General features: G+C 34.4%; 1 protein-coding gene across 9 annotated transcripts in view; it reads right to left on the bottom strand.

The window, feature by feature from the left end:
* NBEA (neurobeachin) overlaps positions 1–23,654 on the bottom strand; it is a 664,605-nt gene that overhangs the window by 76,063 nt on the left and 564,888 nt on the right. For all 9 annotated transcript variants that reach the window (XM_041767622.1, XM_041767623.1, XM_041767626.1 and 6 more), the window contains one exon: positions 9,469–9,609. In XM_041767622.1, coding sequence (XP_041623556.1) covers positions 9,469–9,609 — 141 coding nt within the window. The remainder of the gene's footprint in view (positions 1–9,468; positions 9,610–23,654) is intronic.

Here is a 23,654-nt window from a genome sequence, read left to right as displayed (position 1 = left end):
ATAAAATCAAGTGCAAATAAGACTAGATAAACTCTAGTCCTTTCTGTCACTGTCACATCACAGAAACACACGATACTAATCCATTGAATTTTAATGCTTTTGTGTATTTTTTATGTTGGGAAAGAGGCATTATTTCTAATATCATTAAATTTACTTCTGAGTAACATTCATTCTCATCAAGGATTTCTTACTTAACCACAAGTCTAACACAGACAAATATATATTTCCTTTTCCATGGTTTAATTCTCTCTTAGGTCTAGACTGAATGACATGTCACCCCTAGGTTCAATAATGCTAAGAAATCTACATAACATTTTCCTGAAAAGTTATTTTTCTTTAATATATATAATCCCTATTAATTCTTTTATATCTATAAAACATGACTTCATCCCTTTGAACTTTTTTGTTGTCATGAGCCATAGGTGCCAGCTGTTGGGCAACAGCTACAACCATTCATCTTCCTCAGTCTCTTCCTGAAATTTAGTGTGGCTGGATGTCATCAATGTTATAAGTTTGTAACAGATCACCAATTTTTCATGTTCAGTATCCGACAACAGGAAACCATGATTAAAGAGATAGGATGAAGAATGATAAAACAATATTTAGAGAAGGGCTGTATTATGGGTTCACCTGAAAATCAGAGATGCATCCAGGAAGTCCCATATTGCTGTTTTAAGATTTTAGGTGGTATGAAAGACAAATAGACGTCACTGAGATTAAGTTAGGAAGAAAAATTTTTTGAGATGTCCTTCTCTAATTAATCTGCTTTGCACAGTTTTAGCTTACTATTAAACATTAGGTAATTAATGTGGTATTTCTTATCACTCAGTTAAAGTGGGGATAAAAAATTCTAGAAGTAGCAATGGCAAACTGAATGAAATATGACAGATATAAGTTCGAATCTTGATGGGACAAACCATTAACTTCTTTCAGGCAAGTTATTTAACCTTACCTATGTAGCTGTGTTAAGTCCCTGCTTCCAGGTCCTTCATCTATGTTAAATGGGAAGGACACCATCTTGGGGATGATTATGGGAATTAAATACAATTAAATAATATGGAAAAGCTTGAAGTGTCTCACCTGACACAGTTATAAAAATGACTACAGTTTTATGCACTTTACAGTTTTATGCACTGTGTAAATTATTCACTGCTGGGCTTCACACTAGACTGCAGTCTACCAGACAACCTGACCAGACCCCTAGTGCCTTAGGTCTCATCCATCTCTGTATCTGTAGCACCAAGTACCCATGCTTGGTTCATAGTATTTATTCTCATTTTTTATTTTTTAAAGACTTCATTTATTTCTTCACGACACACACACACACACACACACACACACACACACACACAGAGGAAGAGACAGGTAGAGGGAGAAGCAGGCTCCCTGCGAGGAGCCTGATGCGGAACTCGATCCCAGGACCCCCGGATCCAACCTGAGCCAAAGGTAGACACTCAACCAAAGAGCCACCCAGGTGCCCCCATAGTTAGTGTTTAATAAATGTTTCTTGAATGCACCTAAACATACAAGTACTGTTGGGAGATTAAGTATGGCTGGGTAAGAGTAAAATAGCTTTTGTCAGTTCTTAACTACTCATTTGACCAAAAAGTTGTAACTGCAGAATCTGCTTCTTCATAATTCTCAGATACCGATGTCCCGTGTTTTCTTTTGCACTCTCTCTCTCGCTCTCTCTCTCTCTCTGCAGATCATAGGCAGAGATTAATTTAGAAAGATTGCACTTGTCTCTATGATTTTTTTAATCTATTACACAGATGTGAGTGAAGACCCATTTATACATGCAAAGCCTTACTTTTTATCATCAGCCACTAAAAGCTGGTTTATCTCTATCTTGACCTAAATTATAAAATCCTTCCTGGTCTTCAAACCTTAACAAAGGTATGCCCAAAATAGCAGAGATGGGCATAGTAAAAAGAAATCCGAAATTAAAGAATTACTTTTATTTCTGGTCATGAAATTTATGAAACTGGTGGCAACCAACAGCAGAGAATACTGAAGAATTCCACACTTCGCAGTTTTAAGTAGCTTTTAAAAAGATCTGATTAACAACTGTTTTCGGGTCACATACTACAATTACTGACATATATTCTCATTATTCCTGAAGGCCTCCAGCTGTAATGGAGGTAGAGTACGAACAGAAATTGATAACCTATTTGTTTCTAAGTGAGTATTGATCTTTCAAGCTCTGATTACCGTGGAGACTACCTTTTTTCTAGGTGTTTCCTTATCACCTTCAAGGCACAGTGGAAGGCTTTTTCTTTTTTCATCTGACTCAGGCCCAACTAACGTAGAGGATTAAGTACTATATTAATAAGTCTAAGGAACTTTTCTATTTTTTTACTTATCATATGCTGATTGAACCATTTTCAATGTGTACATTGCCATATTAGACAATTTATCATTATACTAGAAAAGCTTTCGGTTTGGACGATGCACAAATGAAAAAATATGAAGCAGAGATTTCAGAAATTCAAATGCTGGCATTTGTCGGGCTTTACGAGCTTCCTGATAGGTCCTGCAATATGAACAGCTAATGAACAGCTCCTTCTCCTAATTACATCTGCCCTAAGGTCACTTCGTATCTTCCAACCCTGTCTTAGTACAAGAAAACCAAGCTAGCCAGGCCTGCATGGGGCAATCATACACTGAATTCCACCATAGCCTTTATTCCCTTGCAAGGACACCAACAACCTTTCCTGCCTCCCGATGATTACAGCCCAATGAACTCTATACTGGGCAATCCTAACCCCATTCCCCAGCCCCTCTTCTTCTATCTTCTCTGGTATTTGCTCAGTAATCTCATAAAAATCTTAAGTCCCTCTCTGCTGTACTTTTTATCTTTGCCTTCCTTTCATTTCATTTGAAACAAACTCTACTCATGGGTAACAGGTGGTGCTTGGAGCACTACTTTACTTTACCAAAGTAAAGGGGTGTATCTTGGACTGATAACAAAACATAATAAAGATGAAAGGGCAGGGAACTAAGGCTGCCGGGCACCTGTTTCTGTGCTCAACACTATATTATTTCACTTAACTCAGTCCTCGTGATTATCCTTCAGAATAGGTGTAACTATTCTTATTTCACATCTGAGAAAATCAGGGTTACATTCTAGGAAATGGAGAAACCATGATTTGTATTGTTAATTGTCTAACCCTAGAAGTTTATTTTCTCCCATTCCTTTTGAAGGAACCCACAACTACCTTTCAAAATCATCAAAAAGTCTCTGTTAATTAACCCATATACCTATTATAAAACAGGCTTTTGGTCAAAAACTCATCTGTATGGAGATTCCTCAAAAAATTAGGAACAGAATCCCCATATAACCCAGCTCTTCCATTTCTGGGTATGTATTCAAAGAACAAAGAAAGACTAATTTGAAAAGATAAATGTACCCATCTGTTCATTATAGCATTATTTACAATAACCAAGATACGGAAACAACTTAAGTATCCAGTGATAGATGAATGGATACAGAAGTTGTGGTGTATTTATACAGTGGATTACCACTTGGCTATAAAAAATAATGAAATATTTCCATTTGTGATACTTTGGATTGACCTTGAGTGGATTATATGCAAAGCAAAATAAATCACATGGAGAAAGACAAATATTGCATGATTTCACTCATATGGAATATAAAACAAAAACAAAAACAAATGAACAAACAAAATTAAACAAAAACAAATTTGTAGATACAAAGAACAAACTAGCAGCTACCAGAGGAGAAGGGGTTTGGGCAGTGGGTGAGGTGAATGAAGAGGTCATCTGTATGGTGATGAATGGTAACTGGACCTGGAGTGGTAATCACTTTGTAGTGAATACATATGTCATATTATAAAGCTGTATCCTTGAAACTTACATAACAAAAAAATAAAAAAAAACAGAATGCTTCATCTTCCTCTAAGTCTGCACTGTCATTAAGCATCAGTACTTGAGGTAAATATAACAACACTATTTTATTCAGTAGCATTATCTTTTGCTTTAGTTACAATGCCTGCAAAACTGTTTTTACTATTTTTTTCACTACAATACACACTTTTAAAGACATAGGCTCTTGGGGAGGCTTTCCAAGAAATCCGTAATATGCTTTTACAAGTCTCAAATTCCAAACAACTGATTTATAAATGAACTTTTGTTATACAACCTATTTAACTTCCTTAAAGATTATGATTAAATGTTTGACAAATGAGTTTTGAAGAGGTAGGTGGAATACAGGTGAATAGGTTGCTGAGGAATGTAAAGGTTAGAAAGTAAGATTTAATTACTTCTGTGTGTATGTTATATGCTATATGTTCAGGGTAAGATTTAAAGTAAAAACATTCCAAGTAAAATGTGTCTTTTATACCAGTCAATATCTGAAGAAACTTCAAATTCCACTATAATAGTTCATTCATCATTTGTTCAATGGCAGCTATCAAGGAACCAGTCTTTTCAGAGTCTTGTAACTCAGACAAGTGATTTCACTGGTAGTTTGTCTAAAATAATATTTTTAATTAAAAAAATGAAGTATGTAGCTGATTAGCATTTTAAAGCAGTGTTATCATTGTTGTACTACATATAATGATTGAAACTAATAATGAGTTTAATGACTTTAGGTCAAAAGACTTGAAAGGTAAAGAGCAAATAATTACTTACTCTGTATTTTGTTTTTATGGACAAATTCTTGGTGACATGAATTTTAATGCATTTTCTACTTCATAAACTTCATGGGATGGGAGTGAGGAAATCACAATTCCCTGGACCATTAGGTTAAACATTTAGTAAGCTATTAGACTGGGATACTTTTATTTGTAACAGCACAACATAAGATGTGTTGGCTAAATGAGTCCCTATAAAAGCATAAAAGCAATCCTATATATCTGTTCTGTCCAGTACAGTAGCCACTTGCCACATGTGACTATTAAGTACCTGAAATATGGCTCCTTCACACTGAATGTGCTATAAATATAAAAACACATTCTGGATTTCAAAGACTTAGAACCAGAAAAGAGTGATATATACCACTAGAAATTTTTGTTTGTTACATGTTGAGATTATAACATTTTGAATATAGTGGGTTAACAAATACGTTTATTAAAATTAATTTCACCTATTTCTTTTTATTCTTGAATGTGGCTACTACAGATTTTAAATTATATAAGTGGCTTGCATTATATTTCTGTTGTGCAGCCCTGTGACAGATAATACTGAAAGGGGATTTATAGAATAAACATGTGTATAATTTCTGCCATACTCTTGTGCAGATTCAAATGTGCACTCCATTTCACTGGAATAGTAAATCAACTAAATATGAATTATGATTTGAGAAAGTATTTAGCTTTATCAAGGATATAAGATTGTTAAATTAGGGGATGCCTGGGTGGCTCAGTAGTTAAGCATCTGCCTTTGGCTCAGGGCATGATCCTGGAGACCCGGGATAGAGTCCCACATTGGGCTTCCTGTGAGGAGCCTGCTTTTCCCTCTGCATGTGTCTCTTCCTCTCTCTTCATGCCTCTCATGAATAAATAAAATCTTTTTTAAAAACTACAAGATTTTTAAGTTAAATCAAGCTGTTGATAGCAAGTATTTTTTTTACATATTTAATTTTTTTAAAAAAAATTTATTTAAGAGAGATGAGAGAGAGACAGAAATTGGAAGAGACAGAGAGAGAGGGAGCATGAATAGGGGGAGCAGCAGAGGGAGAGGGAGAAACAGGTTCCCCGTCAAGTAGGGAACCCAACATGGGGCTGGATCTCAGGACCCTGGGATCATGACCAGAGCCAAAGGTAGAGGCTTAACTAACTGAGCCAGTCAGGTACCCCAATTTATTTCTACTTATTGATTATATATATAATATCTATCTATCTATCTATCTATCTATCTATCTATCTATCTATCATCTATCTATCATCTATCTATCATTCTCAAGCAGACTCCCTGCTGAGTGTGGAGCCTGAAGGCTCAATTCCAGGACCCTGAGATAATGACCCGAACCAAAACTAAGAGTCAGACGCTTAACCAAATAAGCCACCCAGGTGCCCCAATAGCAAGTATTTTTATGGACTCACATAAACAAGTCATAAATCTGACTTCAGACTAATCTGATTACACATAAACTACTGAATACCAATATATTGGTATATATATATTATGCCAATTGGTATATATATATATATTATATAATTTAGAATACTATTTCCTAGATACTCTCAACTCTCAAACCAGTTTTATGATAATGTAATGTTCTTTCTAAAATGATTTCTGACCTTTAAAAATTTTTTTAATCCCCAAAATACCCAAGAGAGTGCCTTACCCTCCCCATGGCAGTGGCTTACTACAGCAATGATTGTCCTTGATGGAACCCAAGGTGATGTGAAAAGGCCTCCCGGGATGAATATCTCTGGCTTCAATGCTTTCTAAAAACTTCCTTCTCTAACAGTTTTGGAAGTCCCTTTGAGAGTGATCTGTATGAAGCCAAACAGACCGTGCTGCTTAGGAAGTATATCTCATGGGCTGCTTAAGCCTGGGTATGTCTTTTGTTGTCCTGTAGAGTGGATTCTGAGCAGCAAACATAACTTGAACTTTACTAATGCATTTTTTTCTGTATTTATTTTTAACTCTCTTTGCTGATTTTTTTGTTGTTGTTGTTGTTATAACATTTATAACATGCACTGCTCATCAGTCATTTCCCATTGGTGGTGGTAATGACTGAGAACTTGGTTTTATGGTCTCACCATTTGGTGATCAGAGAATTTATTAGTCTTTTCGTTTTTTAGTCTGCCTATTTGTGAGCTCAAATCAAATATGAACATATTTTGTGTCTATTGTAAAGGACACCAGCTCCTTGAAATCTTAACTGGTAATTTTTTGTGTTTCTGTGTTTTGTTTTGACCTATGGCTGAAATTACAGGATAGAAGCTATAAGTCTCAACATATCTGTGTGTCTGTAATTCAGAAAAGCCCTTAACTCTTGCATCAGTGTGAAGTATTTTCCTATATCTGGAGAGTATTAAAAAATTATTACTACCCATAAACTAAAGTGCTCTGTTCTGATTGGTTTATAGGGGTAAGCGGGCACCTATTTAAATCATATTCTTCAAAAATGAACAGAAAATAGATAGAAATTATTCTTTAAAAGTGCTAGAGTTCAAAAAATATTTAAGAAACTATTGGCTCAGGAACAAATTAATTAATTAATTAATTAATTAATTTTTTTATGGAACAATTTTAAAAAAGAATTCAAGTTCATGTAATTAAGGTGAATCTTTGGACAAATTAGACTAATAACTTTGGTCTAAAAGAGAAAGTTTTATGTATTTTCCTTTAGTTTATAATTCCAGAGTTTATTTTTAAAATAAGATTTGGGTTTATTTTCTCATAGGCTAGTTAGATCTAAACTTTTTAGAATTACTTAAACTCCTTTAAGATTATAAAAATATAAAATTCGTTTGGTTAAACTGAATCATAATTTTGACAAATCTTTTTTGTAATAAGAGCAATTGTAGCATATTTCCTATGTGATTTACAAGTTACTTAAAATAAACTCACTGTATTTCTGGTAAGTTCAATTTTTCTCTTCTCAACATAACAGAGAGAATATTTGAGAAAGACTTCTAAACTAAAGCAGAGGGAAAAATATCTGAAAATATAAGATGTGGTCCCATGTACACACATTTTTATGAACTCTACCAATGTGTTTCTGAGGCAAATCAGCCTCATGAAACAGAGTGGCCTGAGGTAGATTTTGGTAAGGGGAGAAGACATTGTTGATTATATTGATTTACAGATTTGGTTTAGAATTCTATAATCCTCCTCAGTTGCTTATGGTGAAAAAAATAAAAAAAATAAAGACCATCTGAGTCCAGTACCTGCTCTTAACTAGACTCAATTGAAGGCAGGACTAAAGGCAAGATGATTTGTCAAAGGCTTCTGCAATAATCTAGAAGAGAAATAATGGGAACCTAAACTAAGGAAATGCCAGAGTTAAGAGAGGAAGGAGATAGATTGCAGAGATACTCAGTTGGTAGAACCCAGCTGATGTGAGGTCTGACTGGATGTAACAGGCTAGGAAAATAGAGAAAATATCTATATCAGGTAACTGGGTGAGTGATCATACCATTTACTTAGATAGGAAACACAGGAAGAACCACAATAGGCTTGTAAGGGAGATGAGGAATTCATTTTTAGAAATGGTGTACGTGATATTATGAGCTGTTCAGGTAGAAATATCCAGTAGGCACTCAGAGATAAAGGTTGGGAGACCAAGAAAAATGAAGACAGAAGCTGGACGTCATTAGCTTATAATTGAATGGCAGTGCTCAGATAAAGTATACAGAAAAACCTGGGGAACACAAACATCGAGAAAAAAAATCTGAGCATGAAACCGGCCAGGGCAATTAGGATGATAGAGGTAAGCCAAGGGAGGATATTGTCTGAGGAGCCATGAGAAAGGAGCATTTCAAGAAGGAGAAAGTGAGGGGATGCCTGGGTGGCGTAGCGGTTTAGCGCCTGCCTTTGGCCCAGGGCTCGATCCTGGAGACACGGAATCGAGTCCCGCGTCGGGCTCCCGGTGCATGGAGCCTGCTTCCCCCTCTGCCTGTGTCTCTGCCTCTCTCTCTCTCTCACTGTGTGCCTATCATGAATAAATAAAATAAAAAAAAATTAAAAAGAAAAAAAATAAAAGAAGGACAAAGTGAGCAATGGTGCCAAGTGCTTCAGATACATCATGGTAAGAAATGGGAAATTTGTGACTCTGAAAAAAAAAATTCAATAAAGGGATGGGTATGGAACCTAAATCAGCCAGGCTAAAGATCGAATGGGAGGTGAGATAGCAGAGACTAGTACAGCACAGTGCAGTTTCATGGAGGCTGTGTTTACATGTGACTATGAAGGGAAAGAACTGGGAAGTAACTGCAGGGCTGGTTGGGGCGGCAAGGAATGTGTGTGTGTGTGTGTGTGTTTGTATGTGCAAGCATGTTTGTGCGTATATGTGTGCATGCATGTTTGTGTGTCCGCACGTGCATGCACACATGTGCGTGCATGCATATGTGTGCATATGTACGTGTGTGTATGTACACGTATGGAGAGATGTATCTGAAAGATCAGAGAGACTTGAATATGTTAGGAGAGAGAGAGAGTAACAGAAAGAAGTCTTCAAAATGTTTAGAAACTGTTCTTAGAGTAACATGCAAGCTTGAGAGGGCCAGGGGAGAGTGACAGCTTGTGGCCATCCGTGAACAAAAGAAACAGTGTACTCCAGGAGTCTGGTTCCTTTTATAACTGGTTTAGGTTTAGGTTTAAGAAGAAGCTCACAATAATCTATCTTCCCAATGCAATTTTGTAAATGAGAGAAATCATTAAAAAAAAAAGTTCAGGTTTTTGCTAGTTTGTAATCTCTTGTTTATACTTCACTGGCCTCTAATCTATGTTGAAAACAAATAACAAGTATAGTAATGTCATGAAGATACTTACAATTCGAACAAGCCAGGATAAGGTAGACGTTGCTGTTGAGTAATGCGTGTTATAATGGTAGGGGGGGCTTTGATCATCTTCCCATGTCTCATAACGCTCTGCGTAAAACACAGCTCTCTTTGGGTTCAAAGCACCTATTGGCTATAAAAACAGAAAAGAAGCTTTTCACTTAATACAGTTATACTAAACATTCTGTATTATAATTCTTTATCCTGGAAGTATTTACCATTAATGCATTTTAACCATAGAGCATAAATTATTTTGTATTATATTGTATCAAATTTGATTTTAATATTAATTACAGATCATTTACACCTGCTAAAAATCTCTCAGGAAGATGATTTATATATGTGAAGTTTCTGGATTTTACTAAAAGTTTCAGTAAACTGGATTACTAGGAATGATCCAGTTTAAACTGTCAAGGCAAAACCAAGACTTTTAATGCCGTTTTCCTGCCTACTTAAGTATAGCTATAATGAACGTTTGGCTTGATCACAGGAAATTCAATGAGAAAGTGAAGTAGTTGACCATGCGATGGCCATATTAGAAAAAACCTTTTACTAGAGGGTCACCCCCTGTGTGAAAGATAAGAATCACCCGTATGGAAATATGGAAACCTTGTTGGAATGCTGGTTCCATTCTGTTATTATACAAATAGAGCATACAGCTTTTTTGTTAAGTGAAACTTCAAACCTAAGGCTGGTGAAAATAATCCAGACAATTCAGATTCCCTAGAAAGCATTTTGTAAGGCCACTAAGACCTTTCCTATCAGTACCACCACACTCCCAATGATGATGTTAATCCCTATGGTGGAGCACACATACATGGTGTATATATGTATGTATACAATACATACATATTTCTTTTTCAACAAAGCATGTATTAATTGGATCATTGCCTCAAACTTCTTAGCACACCTAATCATTATTTTTTTGGCACACCTAATCATTAAGAAATTCTAGCATAGACCTCATGATTTCAAATAACAAACTCTTTTCAGCTTCAGTTTCTGTCTGATTTTGATTTATAGGACATGGAGTCCATTCTCAAGATACCCAATAGCTACATTATTTTGTTTTAGAATGCATACTATATATACAAATATTTATAGAGAAAACAAAAGATGAATACTAAGTAAAATACAGAACTCCTTTATTCAAAATTTAATATTAACTAGTTAACTATGAAGTTCCCCCCAGGGCTTAATTTTAACAAGAGAAGTAGTAGAAAATCACTGTTTCAAGTGGACAAATAATGTTACACAAGAGGGAAAGATTCATTTATAAATTGCTTGTAAGCTTTTTTCTTTTGGTCCCATGGGACTAATTCAAAGAACACAATGATGTCAGCAGTTAGAATTAGAATTTCCATAATAAACTCTTATTTGCAAAGGCTCTTATCCTTAATATTGAAATTGTTTGTAAGCATTTTTCATTTCATTATTCTTTAACTTAATTATGACTTAACAAAGGCTAAACAATTTAATTATTTTTTAAAATTAAAAAAAAATTGGTTTAATTTTTAAAAAAATTTTTAAGAACTTTGGTTTAAATATATTTTTTAAATGTCCTAAGGCTTATATTTTACTCTGTTAAGTTTCACTGTTCACCTTTCAATCTTTTTTACATAAATATAAAAAGGCAATGTAATTTCATTAGATGTCACATAAAAAATTAATAATATTAAAAATAAATATACAATTAATTTTTTGGTAAAAGGATACTTACTATAGTGGAATGAATGTGAGCTGTTACTGAACTGAAATATTTTTTCATTTAAGATGGCCAACATTAAAAAAAAAAAAAAGATGGACAACACATTCTATACTTTTCTATATGTACAGACATCTGTTTTTCTATGTCAATATTAAATAACAGACTATTTTTTGAAAGCATTTAAAATGCTTAATACTTTGTTCTCTCTTGAATATGCTTATGCTCTTTCACATGCATAAGTGTCTGCACAATCTGTAAGGATTGACCTTATCTGAGATTTTGTTTGTTCTATAAGACCTCACAAAACATTCTTGAGAAAGGAATAAGGCCCTTCCTCTAATCTTTTCCAGCCTTCTCCCCAACCACTGGAAAAGGAATAAAATAAATATCTACCATTTAATTTTAATCATGTTTCATTAAAGTCATTTTGTTGGAATGTTTGATAGAATAATACTTTGTAGGAAACAGTTGCACAGTATTAAAGTGTGTATATGCTTTCATTAGTAACTTCTTAAAATGCATTTCAATTTTGAATTTTTATCTCATGCATTTAGAAATGAATTTTTTACAATAAAATGTATATGATCTAGTTTGTACTACTTATTTTTCTTTTATTTTGCTCTAGTAATCAAGAAGCAGTAAGTCATCTGAAGAAAAAATGCTTGAAAATGTCTTGAAAACAAAAATTTCATTACAGATGACATATTTTCTTATGGATCTAAACATGTATTATCTATCTACTTGTCCATCTATCATCTACCTGCCTATAACGATCTACTTACCTAATGTATTAACTGATATGGCTATATTTGTTATCCTTTTAAATTTTGAGCAAATAATGCAATGTCAAAGCCATTTGGATTTAGCAAACGAATATGGTAGGAATTCTGGTGAAAAAGTAAAACTCCACTTAATGAAATGTGTAAGTTTATTTTGTAATCTTTTTTAATATTTACCATAATTATCATAATAATTATTACCAGCTTCCTTTTCTCTCAAACAGTAATAGGCTTTTAGGAACATCCATTTCTATGCTTTTAAGGGTTTCTATATGAAAGTTTATTTTTATTTTTTAATTATTTTAAAGATTTTATTTATCTACTTATTCATGAGAGACACACAGAGAGAGGCAGAGACGTAGGCAGAGGGAGAAGCAGGCTTCCTGCAAGGAGCCTGATGCAGGACTTGATCCCAGGACCCCAGAATCATGACCTAAGCCAAAGACAGATGCTCAACCACTGAGCCACCCTGGTGCCCTCCCACATGAAAAAGCTTAACTGAAGTTTAGAACTTGCTATTAGATGTATTATGATTTTGTTCTTGTCTGTTTGCATGCCACAACTTGACACTAACAGGCAAGTGGAAATGATGCAGATAACAATGCAAAAATTAAAAATTTCACCTTGCTAGCACTTTATTATTATAATTTAGTCTCTAAAACTTCTATAAAGCTTACATAGCTTGCAAAAAAGAACTATTTTCAATTTAAAATTGGTGGAAAATCATACATGTAACATTATTACATCTACATAAAATCACTGAATTTATTGAAGAAACGGTGTTGAGGATTTTCTCTATCACTCAATTTCCCCTGTTTGAATATTAGAGAGGGAAATTTGTCTCCATCTTAAATACCACAAAAAGCTTTGTTTTCCTTAAAACGCACACACACAAACACACACACACACACACACACACACACAAAACCACCTGTGACTTTATTATATGGAGTATCCTGACAGATACTCATGGAAATTTACATCATTAAAGGCTCTCAGAAATATTATAAATAGAATTGGTTAATCTTGTTCACTCCATTGTTTACCTTTTATTTATTTATTTTTTTTTACTAGAACTTCATCCTTCTTTTTGTTTTCATAACTATTAATAGGCAATAGAATGAGTACTTCTTCAAAAGTTCTGGTTAGAATCCATATGGTATGTATTTCTGAGTGTGAGCTTTTTCTTTGGTTACATTTTCCTATTTTCTTTCCTTTCCTTTTCTCTCAGCCTTGATCTATGATCTACTAATACCTTTCTGTTGTATGAAACCCTACAAATTTTATCAAGAGCATTTTATGGAATAGGTGTATAAATTAAAGAAAAAAATTAAATAAAAGAAGTGAAAATGAAGAACAAAGATAATTTAAATAAAAAAGATACTAATTGGGTAAATGGTCCCTTATAAGGCATTAGAAAAACTTTAGAGAATGTGAAAGTCTGGGCATATATATGGATTAGTTTGAATAAATAAATAAAAAATAAATGTGGATTGACTTGAGGCAGTTAATGTCATTAAAACAGATTAACATTTTAAGAATAAGAAAGGTTTTCAAGAGGCATCAGAGGTCCAATGAAAGTAATCATGATACTGAATTCTGGTATTTGAAAAACTTGAAAATGCTCATTATTTTCATGGCTTTAGGATTCTATTTGTGTATGTAAAATGTTTGTGAGCTCACTATTGCTAGTGTTCTCTTCTGCAAATGCTAATGGTGCTATATATTTATATAAGACATTGTTTTCACATCCATTTTCTAGATTGATTTTCATAAGTCTCTGAGGTGGGCAAGGCATTCATCCTGAATTTCATGATGAGGAAAGAGGTTGGGTCTCTACTCTTTCCACAGCATTGTGTTACCACTTCATGGCTAAATGTGAAATTCTGATCTTGTCATCACGTTTTTCTTCTATGACTGCCTACTTAATTCCTAAACCATCATAGATCTTCAAAATGGAATGGCCCCTACAGGCCTACAAGTCTAACTCCCTCACTTTTTCTTCATAATGAAGAAAAGTCCAATCAAGATTCTATTGCTAGTTGGACACTATACATTTTACAGAACCAGCTAAAGCTCTGTGGTAGACTGAGATGGATGCGGGATACAGTTAATCTATTTGGCTTGCTTTCATTATCTCAATGCTCTCAACACATATGAGCTTCTAATATATTGAAGTTATCTTGTTATTTTTCATTAGAATAACCAAGGGCTTGGGAATCCTGAGAAGAGGCTTCAAGAATTCTTGTCTTTTTATTTTTTTTCAGTTATGAGCTACATATCATCATCCTCAAAATTCTCGGTGATGACAATATAGAAATCATACGTACAAGTGCTTCTGTGCTCAAGGCAATTCCCTGCCTCTCTTCTTATCTGGCCATGGAATTTCAATGCATTCTTCCAGAAGTAGCTTAAATTTCATCTGTGAAGGCGTACATGACACTCTCTGGTAATCGGCAAGTACTGTAACTCTTTTTACCCAATAGGCTAGTCCTTCAAGGAAATGGCTTTTACTCACTTCTATGTTCGCAGCTCTTGATACACTACTTGGCTCTTTGTAGGTACATAATAAATGTGAATGAATGAAGGCTGACATATAACATTCATTCATTCAAAGATTTTAATTAATTAATTAATTAGAGACAGAGGCAGACATAGGCGGAGGGAGAAACAGGCTCCCTGCGGGGAGCCTGATGTGGGACTCGATCCCAGGACCCCAGGATCACAACCTGAGCCAAAGGCAGACGCTCAGCCACTGAGCCACCCAGGTGCCCCTATTTATTTATTTATTTATTTATTTATTTATTTATTTAGAGAGTGGGCAGAAGGAAGAGAGAGAGACTCTCAAGCAGGCACCCCATCGAGTGTTGAGCCTGCCATGGGGCTTGATCTCACAAGCCTGAGATCATGATCTGAGCGAAAATCAAGAGCTGGACACTTAACCGACTGAGCCACCCAAGTGTCACTGATCATGTAACATTCAAATTTCTGTATGGAAACTTAAACACAAAAATTTCAGGCAAAATCAAAAGACAAAGTGAGAAATATTTATAGCACATATGATAAAGGGCTAGCTTCCTTAAAAAGTGAGCTTTTCAGGTCATTAAGAAACTAATGAATAATCTAGTTGAATAAGTGACCAAATGAGATGAACAGGCAATTTACAGATGCAAATTTCCAGTACATGTAGGAAAAACAGCACCAGTTCATACAATATAATGGATGTCTATTCTTTTTCTGCTCAGCATACATTACTCCTTTTCTTTTATAAACCACTCCTTCCCTATTTTTGGTATATCTGGTTCAGGCAGGCTGACTCCATTACTTGATCCCCTGGGTGGGCATGTGATCCACACCTGGCAATCATCATATTCTATCCATATGAGTACTAAGATGGGTACAAAAATGGGCAGATGATTTAAGTTATTCCAATGAAACTTCCCTAAAACCTTGAAAGAAGTTTTCTCTTCTTCTAGTGGGGTTATTACAAAGACATCACTGCTATAACATAGGGAAGAAGCCTGAAAATGAAACCATGAGGAAAAATACCAGAGATCTAGTATCCTATGACACTGGTGAGCCCTCGAATCCAGTTTTCCTAAAACCAATCCCTGATTCCTTAGTTATATGGGTCAATAAAAATTTTATATTTTAAATTATAGCCAGTTTAAGTTGATTTTCTGTTCCTCATAGTCAAAAGTCAGAAGTACACTGGCAGTTTTAAAATGTCAAATAAAAAATATTTTTATTCATTAGATTGTAAAAAATTAAGTTTCACAATATTCAGTGTTGGCCAGGGTATAGCAAAACATGATATGTCATAATACTGTTGGTAGGAATATAAATTGATATAAATTTCTCATGGGGCAAACTGGCAATATTTTTTAAAATATGCACTTCCTTTTGATCCAATCATTCCACTTTGAGGAATTTATAATATGGAAAGAATCAGATATAAGGATATTTCTATTTCTCCAAACATTGTGTGAAGTGGCAACACAAAACAAAATAACCCCCCCAAACTAGAAGTAGTCTAAATATCCAATAAGGCACTAGTCAAATAAATGATGATATACCCACACTGCTGCATAATATCCATCTAATCAAAAAGGATGATTTGAAAAAAAATTCCGAGGTAAATTCAGTCAGTTATTAAGTGCCTACTATGTGTCAGAAATTACTCTAGACTCTATCATAAAATAAATGAGGTTGCTGTTCTCATGATGCTTGCATTTGTGTGTGTGTGTGTGTGTGTGTGTGTACGCGTGTGTCTTTAGAGGCAGAGACAGATGGAATCTAAATAAACAATTAGGTAAATGATAAAATACCAAAGATAAGTGCTCTACTGACAATTAGAATAACAGGATAGTAGCGTCTGGGTGATAGGAGAGGCATCTCTCAAGAAGAATCTCTAAGCAGAGATGTGAATGACCAGAGGAGTCAATCATATGCAATTTAGAAATGAGAGAATTCCAGACAGAGGAAGAATTAGTACAAACACTCTAAGGAGGTCTGACTGACATGCTCAAAGAATAAAAAGAGAGTGTGACTGAAGCATAGTAGGTGAGAAGAAGAGATAACATGACAAAATAGGTAGAGGCACATCATATGACTTTGCAGATCAGGAAAATGAAACATATTTTGTGGTAAGGGAAGAGGAGAGTCACTGAATGCTTCTGAGCAAGAGATAAACAAGATCTGAGTTAGGCTTTAAGATGGTAATTCCAATAGTTTTGTGGAAAATGGATTACAGGTAATATTAAATTATTATTCTGAGTACTGGGTTGAAAAAAGCCATTTGCATCATAGGATTATCAGCATCATAGCATTATCAATGTCTTTCTAAAAGTCCTATAGTACATAGTAATATACTTTTGTTAAATACTCAGAGAAAAAATTTTGCAGAATATACATAACACTACAATGATAGTTGCCTCTGGGGAGTGAGAATAATGGAGATTTTTAGTCTTCCCTAACAACTTTTTACTATTTGGTTAAGAATTTGATTTATCCTGTATATAGAATGTTGGAGGTTTTTTCAATTATATGACCCAGAAAAATCTTTCAAATATGAACATTTAAACTTTTATAAATTCAATTTTTTTTTAATAGAAAAAGAGTATGTGTGAGTGGCGAGGGGCAGAGGGAAAGGGGGGGAGAATCTCAGTTGGTATCCACACTCTGGAGTTTGATCTCAAGGCCCTGAGATCATGACCTGAGGGGGAATCAAGAGTCCAACCCTTAACCAAATGAGCCAACCAGGTGCCCCTAAATTAGTATAAATTTTAATCAAATTATGGTAACTTTATATTTTAGTTAGCAAACGATATAGACCATATATCTCCAAATACAAATTCCTGTTATTGTCACTGATATTTGAATCACCATATATCAAAACTTCACTAGTTAAAACAAGTTAATGACAACATGAGGAAAACAAGATGAATCACGAAGGTGAGATATCTATAGGGTAACTGGAACATCTCTTCAGTGAGACAATATTATGAAAAAAATTGTGTGTGGGGGTTGCTGATTGGAAGCCATTCTAGCCTAAAAGACACTAAAGAGGCATAAAAATCAAGTGCAATGTAAGGTCCTTAACTGAATCCTGGCTAATCAAACCAAATTTTAAAGACATATGGGATACGACTGGGAAAATTTGATTATAAGTACAATGTTAGATAATATTAAGGAGTTAACTGTAAGTCTTGTTAGGTGTGATGATGGTGTTCTGGTTATTTAGGAAAATGCCTTTTTCATACTAAAGTATTTATGGGTAAAGTATGATATATCTCTAATTTACCTTAAAATACCTCAACAAAACAATAAAAGCTAAAATAACTGTAACATCTAAGTACTAGGTATATGGGTATTAGTTATTATTGGTATTTCTATTTATGTTTGAAAATTTTTAATCAAAAAGTCAAAAATAATAGCAGGGTATAAAAATGAAGCAAAGTCTTTCAAATTCATTGTAAGTCCTTTCTATTGTGTCTATGCTCTGGGTTGTTCTTGTAGGTAAGAACGTTTTTAATATGAAAATTTGTGCTTTTAACATGTGTGAAAATGGTGTTCTCTTAAACAGATGAAGCCTCCCCTCTGCAATTTTATGCACTATATGGCATCATCAGGTGAACTTGCTATCACCATAAAATTCCCACATACATGCCTAAAAAATGGAACTCAAAGTAATGAAGCATTAATAAAGGTAAATGTTAAGATTTATATTTTGCTGGCTATCCTTTAGTGTAGTTCTTTTCTTTTTTATATTTTTCGTAGGGTGAATAAACATGATTAGTTCTTATGAGGAAAGAAACTAAAGTTGAGCCAAACTTGAATTTTGATTAGCAAAATTTATTAGCATATTTATAGGTATGTCAGAAGTCTTTGAAGGTACAGAATGGCTTACTCAATACATTTCTTTGCCTCCTCTGTCCCTATCACATGCCTGTCCACAAGGCAGGGCATTTAGGACAGGTGGAGGGCACTTAGAAGATTAATTAATCACTATGGTTTGTTGGGTCTTTTTTAAAAGTAAATCCTACTTACTTATTAGAGAGAAATAATAGGTAACAAATGAAAGGATATGCAACCTATAAAATCAGTGCAATTCATCATAAAGTTGTGAGTTGTTTTTTTTTTTTTTTGTAGTGTAGCTTGGTTTTATTTATGTCCACAAATATTTCAAAAAAATTACAAAATACTCAAATGGAGAGAACACAGAAGTCACGATTTCTGGGTGTCTACTCTGTTTACACTGTGTTATCTCATGGCAAACTACTCATATATACATTTAGCTTCAAGATATATATAAATGTAGCAAATCAGAATGTACACTCTGCTCTGCTGCTGCAGTGAAATGTGAAGCTCAATCTTGACAACATTCAACAAGATACGTACAAAACACAGAAAAGCAAAACCAAACTTCAAACAAAAGGAAGGATAAAATGAAAAAAATCTATGTTAGATGCTTATTAGCACAATGCCTAACTATATAGTAAGTGCATGTCAACTGTTGACTGGTGGTGTTATCACTATCCCAAGATAATTCCTAAGAAAATCAGTCTTAAATATTTTACTGAAGAGTAACCAATGTTGACATAAAGACAATGGAGGTAAAATTAAATGCTTTAAGTCTTCATGTGTCAGTTCTAAAAGCTTTCTAAGTATTAAGTAGCAGAAGAATGACAACCTTATAAATTAGTTTCAAGATCACTTCTATTGGATCTTGTTTTGGCTGGAAAGGTTAAAGGAGACTGACTCTGGCCTAGGTGTGCCTTGATAATGCTGTGCTTCAGATGTGACACAGAAGTGCATATGCACGCTCTCCTTCCTTCTCTATAGGTAGGATTCTAAAAGCATATATTACAGAAGTGCTCTGATTGTTCCCAGTTCCTTCTCTAACAACTTAAAGTTTTATTTTCTTTTTAAAATTATTTCTTTCTTATCTTTACACCCAAAATGGGGCTCAAACTCACAACCCTGAGATCAAGAGTTGCATGCTGTACCAATGGAGCCAGCCAGGCACCCCTGATAGCTTGAAGTTTACAAAGCAAGACAGCCTCTAGTATTTTCTTTCTCTCTCTCTCTCTCTCTCTCTCTCTCTCTCTCTGAAAGGGTAGAACAACTGGCTAAATGGGAAGGAACTAGGAAAGAGACTAAGGATACATTTAGCAAAAGTAGGTGTAGTATGGGGCCGGTATGGATATTTTGAGTAAATCCTCAAAGCTCCCTGTCACCCTATTATGTATCTCCAACAAACAGCAGAGATAAAACAAAACAAAACAAAACAACACCACCTGACTATTTCTGGTTACCAAAGTGCCTATGAATCAACTCTTCGTCTACACTTCGTTGGTTCTTCCTTTTAATTAGAAGGAAAAGAACATAATATACCACTGAGTAAACTAAGAGTATGGACCAGTTATTATTGTCTTTTTATCTCCTGTACCTGGCACAGCATAGGTGAGGGATAAAAGTTTTTGTAAGGAAAGAACAAGTAAGTGAATATCAACTTAAATATCAAAACTCAATTCTGAACTTGGTACCTTTTTTTTTTTTTGCATTTTCCCCCTTGCAAGTTGTACCCTCAGCTTGGATTCTTCCATGAATTTAAGACAGTATCCAAGTATTGCCAATCAATACTCTGTCTTAAAATAGTACCTTTCCTTCAACAATGCAATATAAGCAAGGCTAAAAGAAAGAGTTTTCAAGTTGGGTTCTGTGTTAAGGTGACTTTCAACATACATTTAGAATATTTCAAATTTGGCAGTAGGTATTTTGGCAGATGATATAGAATAAATGCACAGATTCCCATTTTTATGTTCTACCAAGTTTTATATCATCATAGCTACTAATACCCTTAAGAGTCTTGCCCATTCACGTTTTGTTGTTAAAACCTAAGCACTAGGGAGATTATATATTAACGTAAATAGGATTAATTTCATTTTAGATATTGTTAACATAAGATGAAAAAGGAAAGACAAAATAGAAACTTGCACCACATTGCCAAACTGAGCATTCCCCACCTTAACAACGTAAAGGCTTTTCTATGTGGTATATAGACATTTTGCAGTAGTATCAAGGGTGGATGGCTGAAGAGTATTCACACTTCAGTGCATCCATTTGCATTATCATATTTCAAAGCCTCCAGGCATTATCACTTCCTTTTTTAAGTGGCATAATAATTTGGGAAAATGGTTCTGCTTATCATCATCTGTCAGTCAAACAACTCCTGTGTTAACACAATATATTTTTTCCACTCAGTGAATGGGTGTGTGTGTGTGATGTCTTAGGCTCATGTCAATATTAGCAGGACTTGGTTTTGTGATGAAACTATTTCATTTATCAGAGGGCATGACTGAGAAATAGGAAAATTTCATTTACACTTTAATGGGCAGAGGCTGTGCTTCACGTCAAAGTCATGTAACCACTGTAATTTAAGAGCAAAGTTCATATGGATAGTATATGTAAATAACTGGAGCACTGGTGTATATCATGTGTTAAGATATATTTCACCACGAGGTCACATCTCCATAAGGAAAATCTTGATACATGGAGGGGAAAATGGTCTACACTCACCATTGGTTGGTATTGAAAAGATAAGTCAATGATAGACTGTTTCATTTGCTGTCCATCATGCCAAACAACAAACATAACCTCTAACCTGTACACGTAATAAGTAAAACTTGAAACTATGAGGTCTAATCAAATGAGGGGCCTGATTAATTTTACTGATAAAGAACTTTTCATTGTTCCTGTGCTCTTCTGTTCAATTAACTGGATTAAGGAAAGAATATGAATATTATAAATATAGTAAAATATTTCAGTCTAAATAAATGTGCACCTCAAGTTTCAATAAATTTTTAACTTCAGTATCTTCATGTTTATGATTCTGATAATTTGACAATTTAAAGAGATGAAAAAGCAACTGCTTATTGCATGAAAATGTGACTTTATATTTTAAAAAAGGGTATTGCTTTTTATTTTATTAGAACAAAATTAAATCAAGCAATCTTTCTCTATATATTTTTTCAATCATACCAAAGACAGTGAACCCTCAGCTGAAAATTATGGAAATCTGCTTTGTAGCTACCAGCCACTGAATGCCACTAGTGTGTCAGGCATTATGTTACGTGCTTTTCCCACATTAGTGCATTTGATTCTTTCAGCAACCCTATTATGTAAATACTACCGTGTTCATTTTAAAGAAGAGGCAAGAGAAGTTCAGAGAGCTTAGGAATTTGTTGGAGAGGGGTTAAGAAAATAAACCTGGGACTATGAACATCAAATGAGGGGCAAGGTATAAGAAGCCCCTCAAACCTGAGAGGCTTTGAACTTTAGGTTTCACTAGCTTTATGGCAAATCTATCTCTGATTCCACCTAATGTTCATACATTAAAAAATGTATATATGTAATAAAAAGCTACCGGCTATTGGCTTTCCCCCCTCATAACCAGTAACTATTCCTTGAGGGTCAGGACTATATTTTAAAGTCTAAGAGCACCTTGCAAAGCTCCTTTTATGTAGTAGTTATGTGCCTACAGACCTGTAGTTTATTTGCTATTCTTTAGGTTGTTAGAAATCAAAAAGAAGAAACTCTCAAATACACTGTATTTTTCACTTTAAAACAGAGAGCCATTTGCTGACCACAACTAAGTCCCCTTTCTTTAGCTACCAGAAATCCAAATTTTCTTTGGTCAACTTTCACCCCATCATTCCTTGACAGGAGTCTTGTGTGATTCTGACTACCTTTGGCTCCAACCAGGGGAAATGACTGGCTTATCGCATTACCAGTGAACATATTCTGCCCCTGTGAAGCAGTACTAATGAAGCATAAGGAGACATTTTCTGGGATTGCTAGGAAAGAAGTCTCTCCTGTCTTCCATGAGCACGACTTTTGTGATATGTTCTTTCTTCCTTTGGGCTGTATGATGTGAGGTCTGGAACTGATGCACCCCTTTTACTACTATACTGTGCAAAAGCTTTAACTGACAATGTAGAATTTCATGAAGCCAGTGTAATGTGGAGGTAGAAAGAAGAAAATTTTTTGATTTTTTTTTTTTTAGGATTGTATATTTCACAGCTTCTTAATTTTTTTGTGCAGCAAAGAACATAAAAACTATTTGGAGGTTCAAATTTTACTGAAACAAATTCTAGAATCATTCACTACTAGAAATAATTTCATGGGTCCAATCTTTGTTTGGGAACAACTTTTGCTGTTAGGGGGCTTTTGGATGGCTCCTGGTTAATAATATCATTCAGGAATTCTAATTCTTCCTTGAGCTCTTAAAAATTAACAAACTCTCTAATTAAAAATTTCATTTGTAGTATTGATTATACCTACAAGAATTTCATGTGCTTCTTAGCAGTCATTTCATTACAATAATATTTCATTATTAGTAGTTTGTCCTTCCAATTATATTATTATACTGCAAATGTCATTTTCCCATTAAGTGTATAATACGATATATTTTCATACATTAAAATCTTGTTTATTAATGATTTTTAAACAGGATAGTTTTGGGTTTCTAGCCCATTTGTAAGAAGTTCCTATTAAGAAATTCAATGAAGCATGGGAACAATGCAAGAGTAATTTATTAACACATCAGGAGGCTTTAATTTGCTAACATTTTCCTATCATGTTAGTCTGACAGAATATAAAGAACAAATTACTAAACCATGGAACATAGCAGAACTGAAGGAAAAAAAAGCTATCTATCTTTTAAGAATGGATGCGTTCAATTGTTCACAACATGAAGGACTCCATGCTTGCAAAAGTGGAGTTAGTATTCACCGTTGCCTTGTCTGTTTACCTCTTCCACTTATTTAACATTATATAAAATCCGGAGAGCACATGTGAGTTATAAAGGGAAACACAGATCACATGGACCAGCATTAAAAATCCTAAGGAATGTTTACATATTCTGGTTACTTTAGAAACAGTGATTACCTCAGTTAATTTATGTCATCTTTTCTGTATGGATAAACTAAAAATCTACAATTACTAGCAAATATTTTATCATATGTCCTCTCTAATCCATATTAATCATAATGAAGGCTGTATTTCCTTTGCTGGGGAAAGTGTTTCAAGAACATTTGAGTCCAATGCCTTCTCATAGTTAAGCATGAACTCTCCAATTTGATATAGTGCCCACTGTACCAACTGTCTGAAATACTGGTCTCAGACTTC

The sequence above is a fragment of the Vulpes lagopus genome, chromosome 8 (genome assembly GCF_018345385.1).
Source record: "Vulpes lagopus strain Blue_001 chromosome 8, ASM1834538v1, whole genome shotgun sequence".
NCBI classification, from domain to species: domain Eukaryota; kingdom Metazoa; phylum Chordata; class Mammalia; order Carnivora; family Canidae; genus Vulpes; species Vulpes lagopus.
The sequence above is the reverse complement of the archived record's forward strand: the minus strand, read 5'-3'. Positions and strand labels throughout refer to the sequence as shown.